The sequence below is a fragment of the Sturnira hondurensis genome, unplaced genomic scaffold (assembly GCF_014824575.4).
Source record: "Sturnira hondurensis isolate 20B ecotype Veracruz unplaced genomic scaffold, ASM1482457v3 Scaffold0016462, whole genome shotgun sequence".
Taxonomy (NCBI): Eukaryota; Metazoa; Chordata; class Mammalia; order Chiroptera; family Phyllostomidae; genus Sturnira; species Sturnira hondurensis.
The window spans coordinates 408178-420351 of record NW_028089093.1 but is presented as its reverse complement, the minus strand read 5'-3'; the positions used below and the strand labels follow the sequence as shown (position 1 = coordinate 420351).

The 12174-nt window shown below is 42.0% G+C and overlaps 1 protein-coding gene across 1 annotated transcript in view; it reads right to left on the bottom strand.

The window, feature by feature from the left end:
* FAM133B (family with sequence similarity 133 member B) overlaps positions 1-4958 on the bottom strand; it is a 28393-nt gene extending 23435 nt beyond the window's left edge. Inside the window, exon 1 of the mRNA XM_037066064.1 lies at positions 4842-4958. Within this exon, the coding sequence (XP_036921959.1) occupies positions 4842-4865 (24 nt within the window). The 5' untranslated portion in view covers positions 4866-4958. The remainder of the gene's footprint in view (positions 1-4841) is intronic.
* Between the last annotated feature and the right edge of the window lie 7216 nt (positions 4959-12174).

Below are 12174 nucleotides of genomic sequence, written 5' to 3'. Positions count from 1 at the left end.
CTGGTTTCCTTCTTGTCACTGTTGGTTCCCTGTAGATTTTTCTTTATTTCACATAATGTGACCTTCATTGGTGTCTGGGTCTTTTTTATGCTGTTGAAGTATCCAGTGAGTTCCTGGAGCATCCTGATAACCAGGGTTTTGAAGTGTGCATCTGATAGGTTGGCTATCTCTTGGTGGCTTAGTTGTATATTTGTGGAGCTTTGATCTGTTCTTTCATTTGGGTCTTTTTTTTTTTTGTCTTGGTGCACCTGTTACATAGTGAGGGGCGGAGCCTTAGGCATTCACCAGGGTGGGGTAACCCACGTTGCTGGTTTGTGAGGCTGTATGTGGGGGAGGGGCAGTGAGGGAACACTGGCGCTTGCTCCGCTCTCTGGCTACTCACAATCAAACTGGGCCCTTGTGGTGCTGATTCCCGTTTGGGTGGGCTTGTGTACATTCTAGGACACTGTGGGTCTCTCCAAGGAACTCTCCTGTGAGGCTGGGAGTTTTCCTGCTGCCTCACCCCCTGCCCCCACAGGTGTTTTCGGTCAGAGGCTTTGAGGCTTTATTTCCCAGTGCTGGATCCCTGGGTTGTGTGGTCTGTGTGACAGACTGCTCCCCAGTTGTTCCTCCAGTTTATCTGCAGGTGAATGAGGGACCACGCGCTCCACCAGCCACTGCCTTGCCTGCCCCAGTCCTCCAGCTGCCGCCTTGCCCCGAGTCATCTCTGCTCCTCCTACCAGTCTCGAGAATGTTTCTTCTTTAATTCTTTGGCTGTCAGACTTCCATATGGTTTGATTTTCTGTCAGTTCTGGTTTTTTTTAACTTTTATTAATTTTTTTATTTTTGTGAGTCTGTTGACTATTTCTTTCTCCTTTAACTTTTATTTTGACGTTTCCAGACCTAGGGCTTAAAGAATAATACAGAATCTCTGTATGGCCTCCATCCAGGCACCCCAAAAGTTATTATTTTACCCTTTTGTCGGTCCAGCCAGGCCTGGGGCTCCTGGGGAGGGTCTGCCAGAGATCTCCACGGAGGTAGGCTGGAGGGGGCCTTCACTCCAAGCTGCCTTCCCAAACCTGTGGATCACAGTCCCCCGTTTTTGTTTTTAAATTGGTTGGTGTCCTTCTTTTGGCCATGTGAGGAGGCACAGTGTGTCTACCTATGCCTCCATCTTGGCCGGAAGTCTGTATCCTTTTCAGCTATCAAATTTTAAAAACCTACACATATACACACCAGAATGTAAAGGGAGATGCCAGCTTTCCACTTTTTATCATTTCATACACTGGAGATTTTTAAAAAAATAACTCACTACCTTTACAAAAGAAAAACAAAACTAAACAATCTGCACACAAACATCACCATAATATTAACATAAACAAATGTGAAAAATTCAGTCACAATACTGCTACTGCAATTCAGAAAGCTAAATTATCTTCAAGTAAAAAGTCACAAATTGTGCAATGGTAATTGGTTATTCTAAAATTAACGAAATTGTAACACAATATTTACCATGTTTTAGTCTTCAATTTACCTTAAAAGTACATTAGTATTTTTATGTTGTAATACCTACTGTGAAACTGGTTTCCCAAAATACATACCAACTTTGCCGTTTATTTTTCAGATGAAAATAAAACAGCGTAGTGTATTTATATGCTAGGACTATTACTTACAAACAATTTATAGGTAAATTACATCAGATTATCACTGAGTACTCAATGGGCTTAACTTTCAAGCTTCTGAGCATAAACACTACCCTCACTGTGTTTAAGTATACTCCAAATATCTCCATTATTTATTTGTTATTTATTAGTGCATCTAAAGTGCTAGGCTCCTTGCACAACACCTGAGAGTTTGTCTTCGTAATTGTTAAGCAACAATGCTTTTACTATGCACAACAGAAAGGTTAAAAAAAAAAGTAACTATCTTACAAAGGTAAAGCTTTTTCACTTATTAACGTCAGAGTGAAAAGCAATACATTAAGGAAGCAGTTAAGCATCGGTTAAAGAAACTGCAATTTCTTGAAACCATCTATCACTTAATCACTTCAAATACTGTCAAATGCTCCTATTCATATATAACTAGAATTGTCCGTGGCTTCAAACTGCTGCATGAGTTTGCGTAACAGAAAACAACCTGGTTTTGAAACTCAGCGTAGTAAACTGGTCTCCGGCATGTAAGTGGGCAGGGTGCAAAGAACAAAGCAGCAAAACTGCTAAGGACAAAATGCGCAGAGCTTCATTTGTTACTTTGATTACCTATTTTTATCTAGGCTCTAGTTTACATCTATTTAGAGGGCACAAAGTAACAGAACAAAACATGAAGGAAGCTTTGGGAAAACAATGGGCACAGAGGGTAACCATCTTGAACTTAAGGGCCCTTGACAAATCTTGAGATTTAAAATGTCAAATTAAAAACAAACAAACAAACAAACACATCTGTTCAAGAATGCCCAAAACCAGAGCGAACCCTAATGACACCACTGACTTCGGGTGAAAAGGGTATGTCAGTGGGGGTCCACCAATTGTAACACACGTCCCACTCTGCAGCAGGATGCTGAGAATGGGGACGCTGTGTATGTGTGGGGTCAGGGAGCACATGGGAACTCTACTTTTTCCTCAGTCTGGCTATGAGCTTAAAACTACTCTAAAATAGTCTATTTAAAAGGAAAAAATGTTCTGAAACTTCATGGTTTTTAAAAAAATAATTCTGTCATCTCTAAAGCTATAATTTTATCAATGTAAGAACAAAATGCTAATATTTGCATTTTGTTGTTTACAACTAAGAATTATGAGGTATTGAACTAAATGCAGATATCCCAAATCTGGGCCCCAGTTTTAACAGTTCCATCTCCTCCCCCGTACAACAGGGAAACTGCATTCGACAATCTGTCTCTTCTATCTTTTAATTTCATGTTTTCATTCCCACAACCTTTTTAGTACAAACAAAACGTCACCAGAACACTGTGCCAAGAGACCATACTGAATAATAAGTAGAGCCCCGAGTACCAAAATGCTCTGGGGTAAATGAAGTTTGCTTGAAAAGTTTTTCAAATGCTTGAAGGGAATCAATACCTTTCCCCAATAAAACAAAACATCTTAGGCCTCTGTATGAAACTGCACTCAAGGCCTGGGAATTTCTAAACATTTAAGACCCAACCACATTAAAGAGCCAAAACACTCAGAACATTTCAAGCCTAAGAATGTCCCAACAGAATACTCTTTCAACTCTGTGAAAATCAGGATACCACGACAAAAGCTCTGACCCCAGCCCTGGCTGGTGCAGCTCAGTGGATTGAGTGGGGGCCTGCAAACTAAGGGATCACAGTTCGATTCCCAGTCAGGGCACATGCCTGGGTTGCAGGCCAGTTCCCACCAGGGGACATACGAGAGGCAACCGTACATTGATATTTCTCTCCCTCCTTCTCTTCCCCTCTAAAAATAAATGAATGAAATCTTAAAAAAATAAAGATATATACATATAAAAAAAGCTCTGACCCATAGCCAGGGAAGCAGGAGAAAAGAACATTCCTTAACCTTACAATCAATGTTCACTACAGTTGTTCCTTGACAGCTCTGATTTATGAAGACTACACGAAATTAAAACAAATGTTTTGAAGATGGTAAATGTCATCATTTCATAAAAGCAAAGATCATTTAGCACCACCCCACCGCCCAAAATGCACAAAGGAAATAATAGTTAAGAATAAGGTAGCTCAACTGCACTATTTTTCATTTTGCTGCTCAAAAATGAACAGGCAAGCCCAGGAACTGTGGGGCTGCCACCTAAGTTTAAGTTTCGGGTACATGCAATCTGATTCATAACCTGGGTTTTCCAAACCAACCAACCCAGTAGCCATCTAGAATACCTTCTTCTCATCTCCATTTGTCAAAAGTCCCTTCTTTTTCGAACGCCCTCAGAACCTCAAATCTCTATCAGGTACCACTTCTTACTCGATTATTTATGTATCGCCTTTATCTCATTTACTAGAATAGTAACAACTTTCATGCCAAGGAATGGCCTGTACATCTTTATGTGGTCTCAACTAGGTTGAGGATAACACTAATCTTTTACAGAAGAAACTGAGGCTCGAGGAAAAGTAACTTGTCCTAAGTCACGCAACTCCCGAAACTGACATTCCAAACAGTCAGTGCTCCAAGTTGACTCCAAAGCCAACTATTTTCACGCCATTCATTCCTTCACGGGGCCTTCTAACTGCTAGGCAGTGCTGGGCACTGCAGACAACAGGCCAAATGCTTTCATCCTGTGTCTGAAAAGGGAGTACGTGCGCGCTTGATCTGTGGGCGCTGCAGGCCTCCGGCAGCAGGGACCGCTTGAACGCCTCCACCCGACCTAGGTGCGCATGAAAGGGGAGCAAAGGTGGAGTTGGAGACCCCAGGAGGGGGAGAGTCCCGGCGCCTCCGGGCCTCAGACTTGCCACTAACATACTGAAGAGGACAGATCTCCCTGAGTTTTTGCAGTTCTTTAATTAAAAAAAAAAAAAAAAAAAGGCACTGCAATCCCAGTACGGCAAGGAAGAGAGCCTGGGAGCCGCACCAAAAGGTGCGGCGAGGTTGGGGGTAGTCGAAGAAAGAGGGGGACAAGAATGAGCGGAGAGTGCGGGGGCCCATCCAAAGGCGCCAACAGCGCGCGCGGCGCACGCGCGTCTGGAGCAGGAGTGGGGGCTGCGGGGACAGCTGGGGCTTGAGGCCCCAGGTCGACTCCCGGGAACCGCGGCGCCCACGCGAGGGTCGGTTGCGGACCCTCAGGCCGGGCTGGGAAGAGAGAGGGGTCTCGCTCTTCTGCCGCGGCCCCGCGTCGGCCCCGCGTCGGCCCATTGTTTTCTCCACCCCAGTACTCACCACCCGGTTGTCCCTCTTCCCCATGATGCTGGACTGCGCAAACCGTCAGACGCCGAGGGATGCCAGGCCACCAGAGCGGGCGAAGCGGGTCAGCACAGGTCCTTCCGTCGATTCCTCCACCCCACCCAGAGAGCGGCGCCGCGCGGACCCCGCGGCTGCGTCTGGACTCAGCGCCACCTACCGCCGCGGAGGAGAGGCCGGCGCCGGCGGTCACCCGCGGTTCCCGGGAGTCGCGTGGGCGACTCCAGTTCTTTACCACCCGCTGGGGTCAGGCGGGCGCTGCCCTTCTGTACGGCTGCCCTCATCGGCAGCTCACCTCCGTTTAGCTCTCTTGCATTTTAGACGCATTGAAATACGCATTCTTGGAGATTCAAAAATTATTCCAAGGCTCATTGTGTGCTTTAGCAAAACTCAAGTGCTGGGAATAAAGTGGTGAGGACAGACATGGTCCTTCGCGAGTCCATCAGGTGGTGACGGAGAAGACAGCCGTGTCGCATATGTTGCTAACGAAATCGTCCTTTACGTTCAGTCCCATTAATCCATCACCCGCACATTCATTTCATACTAATTTTGAACTCTGTGCAATTCGCTAATTAGGTGATTGGAAGCTGGATCCCGGGCAGGGCACAAAGATCATTAAGACACAATCCCTGCCTTCAAGCAGTTTATATATAACCTGGTATGGAAGATGCGGCTCCACAAGGCCGACTTTACTGCGAGGCCGGTCATAACACTGTCAGTACAGAACTGAAACGCAAGGGAGGGGCTAGGGGCTCCGGGGTATTTACAGACTTTGGTAAAACTGGGCCTTCTGTGACCATCTCTGCAGTGTCATTAGAAAGTAACTGAAAATTAATATGGACATTTTCTGGACTCTTGGAAAATGGCAAAACGGGCTCATACTCATTATATACAAGAAAAATTCTTAAAATAGTCTTTCCTGGTTTGTCTCCCTCCCTCCCTTTCTCATGTTGCATTGCACAACAGATGCTCCCGACTCCCATTTTCTCTTTCAATGTTTTCCCAAACTCTCTCAAATGCAGCTGTTAGTGGTTCTACTCCCTAGAAGGCATTCATTCCCAGAGAAACCCACCTTGCTTTTGAATGTTAATTAGACCTTCCCAGTCCTTCGTTTCTCCTCCCCTTCCATGACTTGAGCTGGGGACTTCTCTGACCAGACAGGCTTCCCTATATGCACAAGAAGAGAAGAATCTGTGAATAGTTTTTTTTCATGGCTCAGTTATAGTTTGCTTTTTAATATTCTGGGCACTTTAAAATATTATTTCCAACACTTCAACATAAGCTTGATAATACCTGTGGGAGAATACGGTGTTTTCCCTCTTTCTCACCTTTCACTTCCTTTGGCTGATTATACAGAGATTTTAAAAAGTATACTAATGCTATAAATCTACAAAAGGGTTTGTGTTTTCTGTAGATGTCTCCTCACTCTGGCAATGTATATGTTCTCTCAGATGGAGCAGGGATCCCAGGCGAGGACAAAGAAACAGGAAAATGACCCAGGAACATGTAGAAATAATGAAGAATGCTAAAGCCACTGGGTGCTTATCTGAGTGGACTTCATAAAGACTGGATGAGTTCTAGCCTTCTCAAGATATAACTCAGAATGACTCAATGAAAAGAATGAAGAAATGATTTAAACATGCTCTACACATGTGTGAACACATTTTCCTTCTAGCTACGGACCTACACGTCCTCCCAAATGTCCTAGGCATAGCCAAATGATTATATTCCATTTTTCAGATGAGAAAAACTGAGGCTAAGAGAAACCAAGTAATTTGCCCCCGTTTCCATAGCTAGAAAGTGGAGAAGCTGGGGATTCAAACACAGGTATGACGAACTTGAAAGCATGTTTTTTCTTACAACACCACACTGACTTTGGAGGGGCGAAGGAGAACTGAGAAGTGGCGTGACAGGCGAACTGCGAAGGTGGGCAGAATCCCCACTGAGAAGCTGAGGGGAAAGGACATTCGAAGCAGAGGGTTCAGCTTCCATAAAAGGAAAGGCGGGGGGGTGAGATGTGGCAGCACAGACCAGAGGGGACACAAGGCTGGAAAGGTACCTTGGAACTGGAGGCCAAGGGCCTTGAATGCCAAGTTTTCATTTATTCTTCAGGCAAAACTTTTTGAATAAGGGAGTAATGTGAGAACTGATAAAAGGAAAACTTTAAACAGTGACAGTAATAATAATAATAACTGGGAGAGGGATTTTCAAGTGGAAGAGCATTCAAGGATTTTAACTTAGTTGGCATCTTTAACATTAAAGATGAACTTGGGTCTGTATCCAAATTTAATAATATAGTTGACTAAATTTCACATAGTTTTCATTGTTGTTGTGTGGGTATTTAAAATTTTTACCAGGAGGGAGAGACACAGAAACCCAATCCACAAACCCAAGTGTCTGTTCTTTGGGTGGTCACATCCCTAAACTGGAGATGGAAGCATAGCGCTTTCATGTTTGAAGACAATAACCATTTTCATCGTTCAACTATATTAACCAAGAGAGCAAAAGACAGGAAACAAATTCAATATCCACCACAAGGGAACTGATTAAATTAAGTGTGGTACAACCATGCAATGACAAACTGTCCACACATTTAGAAAGTTATGTATGTGTTGATCTGGAAAAATGGCCACTTTACATTATCAAGAGAGAATTATAGAACACTATATTGAGTATGAGAGCATGCACATTAATAGTAGGATATATTGGTTGAACTATATTATAAAATTATTGGTATTCAGCAATCTCTAGCCTATAGCAATTCCATGTGGTTCAAATTATTACATATATATGCTTGAATATGTCCAGAAAGTGTTCTGAAACATTTACTCAATAAAACCTAGTGTTGGTTACTTCATCATAGTACTAGTGGGTTGAGAGGGTTGGGCACAGGAGTTTTTATTTTTCATGGTATCCCCTTCTTTTCTGACTTATTTTATTTTGTGAAATATTGCTCAGCTAATCAATTCCCCTTTCTCTAACTCCACACTCAACATGTAATTTCTGGATATAACTTTGCCTACATAGAGGGAGAACAATGACCAGTAAACATGATTAGCTGGTGCTCTTGACAGATATATCTCTCACTGTAGAAGACATAACGAGGAATTGTTAAAAAACAGAGTCTGAATTATGAAAACCAAGTAGTGATTCCCTGTAATAAGCCCCTGGTTCAGTACTATTAAATGGACGAAGGCAGTGGAAGTTACCAAGTAAAATGACTCAGAAAGGAAAATTCCTGATATTCGTGAGAGATTCAACTGAATCAGTGCATAATGGTTTCCCTGTAATTCTCCCCTTGTTGTGTCTCTACCAGGGTGACTCACAAGCTAGAAAAGTTTTTGGCCAACTATTTCAGGTTGGCTTTTGTTAGCATTGAAAGAGAATGCTTTTAAATAAACACACACACACACACAGCTCTACCGAAGTATATAGTTTACATCTAATAAAATGTACCAGTTTAAAATGTATAGTTTGATGAGTTTTGACAAATGTATTCAGTTATGTAACCATTCCTACAATCAAGATACAGAACATTTTCAGTTTTCTAAAAAATTCCCTCTTGCCTCTTTGAAGTTAGCCTCCTTTCTTGTGTTCTGGTCCCTGGAACTGCTGATCTGGTTTTTGTCACTATGGTTTTAATTTTTCCAGACTTCCATATAAATGGACTCAGATAGAAGATCGCCTTTTGTGTCTGACTTGTTTTACAATACTTTTGAGATTCAACCATGTCGTGTATACCAACAGTTGTTCCCTTTTATTGCTCAGTGTATTCAGTTGTATTTATACATAATGACTTGCTTATTCATTGACCTTTTGATGGATATTTGGATTGCTTCCAGGTTTTTGCCTATTATGAATAAAACTAGTATGAATATTCATATATGGGTTCCTATGTACATGTCACCATTTCTTTCAAGTTAAATAGCTAGACTATATTTATATTGAATTTTAAATACATTAAATTATAGATACATTGAATTGAGTTTTAAGTATATGTTTAACTTTAACTCGCCAATTCTTTGCAAAGCAGCTGCATCATTTTGCACTACTGAGCTCAATGGGGAGAGTTTTAGTTCACGTTCCCCAATACTTGGTGTTGTCACGATAAGAATTTTTGTCATTCTGGTAGGTGTGTAGTGATCTCTCTTTGTGGCTTCCATTTGCTTTTTCCTAGTGACTAGTGCTGTTGCTCATGCTTTCAGGTTCTTGCTTTCTTCTGTTTATCTTCTTTGGTGAAGTGTCATTTTGAATCTTTTTCCCCATTTAAAAAAATGGACTGATTATTTGTCTGAATACCAATCTTTTGCCAGAGTATATATTTGCAATCTTTTTCTCCAATCTGTGGTTTGTCTTTTTATTTTCTTAAGAATGCCTTTCAAAGAGCCAAAATTTTAAATTCTGATGAAGTACCATTTACCAATATTTTCCATTTTTGTCTTTTCCAAGAAACTTTTGCCTAGTCCAAAGTCACAAAGATTACCTCTTAGTTTTCTTCTTATGATGGGAGATAAGGATCAAGGCTCATTTCCACCCCCCACTGATATCTAGTTTTTCCAGAACCATTTGTTGGAACGATTGTCCTCTCCCCATTAAATTACTGTATTATTTTGCTAGGGCTGCCACACACTGGGTGGCTTAAGCAACAGAGATTTATTTTCTCACAGTTCTGGAGGCTAGAAGTATAAGATCAAGGTGTCAGCACAGCCATGATCCCCTTGAAGCCTGTAGGAAAGAATTTCTCCTTGTTTCTGTTGGCTCTCTCTGGTCCCAGGCATTCTCTGACTAGTGGTTGAGTAAGTTCCCAGTGACTAGACGGCGTCAATCAAACCGCCAACACAGGCAAATAGATGCAGGCACGGTATTGCTCATGGATGCACAGTTTCATATGGTGAGAATTGGGAGCAGGGTGGGGAGAGATACCTACTAACAGAGGCCTGGCTATGTAAATTATGGTACATTTACACGACGACCCTCTATGTATAGTAACAAACAATCCTCAAAGCACCGCTTACTGAATGGGGTGTACAGGCCATTGCCAAAAGTAAAATTATATTCACATATCTTGCATGTATCTCTGTAAAGCTAGGTATTAAAACCTATCAAAATGTTAGAAGTGATTTTTATTTACATGGTGGAATTTCAAGTAACAGTTTTTCATTGTAGTTTTTGTGTTAAGTGCTTCATGGTGGGCATGTAATCATTTTATATTGACAGCTAAATATAAATTGGTCACTGGTGACTCATTCGTTCATTCTGTCGACACAAATTTAACTTTTACTCCACTTCAGGCACCTCTAGACTTGGTACACAGCATGTAGCTGTATTTCTTTCTTATGTGTTATATGTAATCTTATCCCAGAACTGTTTGGAGCATACCCCACCATTTACTTCTCTCCTGGAGATAAAAAGAATGACTTGATGGAATAAGATATAGTTTGTATTGAATGTTCCAGAATGCCTGGCGCTTGGAGGTTCACTGACTGTTAAGTGCCTCCCTTCTCATCATGGGAGTGCCATTCTTTCTGCATCCACAATTAAATAACTGTATTGCAATTAAACCCAACAAGGGTCTATTGCCATCAATCACCACCGTTGCAGCAATGCCTCTTAACATGTCTGCCTATCAGATGCTCTTTGAGAATTAAGGCTAAGTAATAGGCGCTCAGTGATATGAGTACATTGACTTTCCTTAGCAGAACATTGACTTTCCTTCCCAATTTTAAAAGTGCAGGCTCTTTTAAAAGAGCCTACTGTATTTCTTATCTACACTTAAATAAGGACACAGTTCTCTGGCTTAACTTTAAAAGAATGTTTTATTTATTTATTTTTAGAAAAAAGAGAAGGGAGGGGCGGGGGAGAAACATTGACTGGTTGCCTCTCCCACTGGCTCCCAATCCAGGCATTTGCTCTGGCTGGGAGTCAAACCCGTGACCTTTCCGTTTGCAGGAGGATGCCCAACTCACTGTGACACACCAGTCAGCGTCCTGACTTGGCTCTTCACTACTTTGAAGTTACAATGCAGAGCAGGACCCCCAAGCTGCAATGCAGATAGAGGAGGAGGCAGCTGTATTAAGACTTTTGCTACAATTAATAGAAATTTACTTGAAAAAAAAGGAAAAAAAAAGAAATTTACTTGAGCTACATACATTAAAAAAAAAAAAGCCTTAGGCAGACTTGATTATAAGGATGTGGAGCGTTTTGGAGCCCAGGGAACAGGAACCAGAAGGTGTCCAAATCCAACCTCTGCACATGTCCTCCTCTCCACAGACCAGCTCCCCATGATCCTCTGTACACCAGGAGAAATGTGGCCTGAATTTACAGGTAGTTCCAGGCGTTAGACTGATATAGTCTCTTGGTGCCACATCCTGTTGGATGCTCTGATTGCGCCCTCTACTCCGTCCAGGACAGTGGCATTTGCAGAACAAATAGGGCCTCCTGGGACCCATCCGTGGTGAGGAGCTCTTCTCTAGAGAATGAGGAAGGGTAAATTGGGCTAATAATGCAAAGGATAAAATCAGCCTCAAGGGCTGTTAACGGGATGAAGTTTTATGTAGGCAGAGCAGAGAGAACTGGAGATAACTAACCAGAGGGTCTTTTCGTGCACTGCTTTGAAGAAAGTGGTCCTGTCAAATCTGGTTGCAGATGCCTTTGTTTTGTAAAAATGTACAACTATGCTTGACCCCTTAATATATTACAAACTTTAAATTTCATAATAAAGATCAAATTCCTGGCCTGGCTGGGTAGTTCATTTGGTTAGTGTCCTTCTGATACACCTGTGTTGTAGGTTGGATCCCTGGTCAGGGAACAAAAAAAAAAAATCAACCAATAAATGCACAAATAAGTGGAACAACAAACTGATGTCTTTCATTTCACCTCTTTTCCCTGAAAAAAATCAATAATAAAAAAGATCAAAATATTGACTTCCTACATTATCCCTCCTGAATATTTCATGTAATTTTTAAAATTTAGATGTAGTTTAGGGCCTATTAAAATAATGGAGGTAAGTTTTAATGAGAGAATTCCCAGGGACTTCCGGTGGACTAATTTAAAAACACCTGATGTTGTACACAAAGAGGGGGACATAGGTATGGGACAGCAACAATGGGCCCCGCTTCTTGTTTGTGGTGCAGTAGCTCAGGAACTGTTTGGTCTGTCACTCTGCATCTAGTATGTATATAAGCGGCTGAACAAAACTTGGCAACATTAACAGAAACAATCTGTCTTACAATCTTCAGTAGTTCCAAACCCGCTCATGTGGCCTGTTGGGCCTCCTGTGTCGGCACTTCCTGACTCCCTCACACCACCCCAC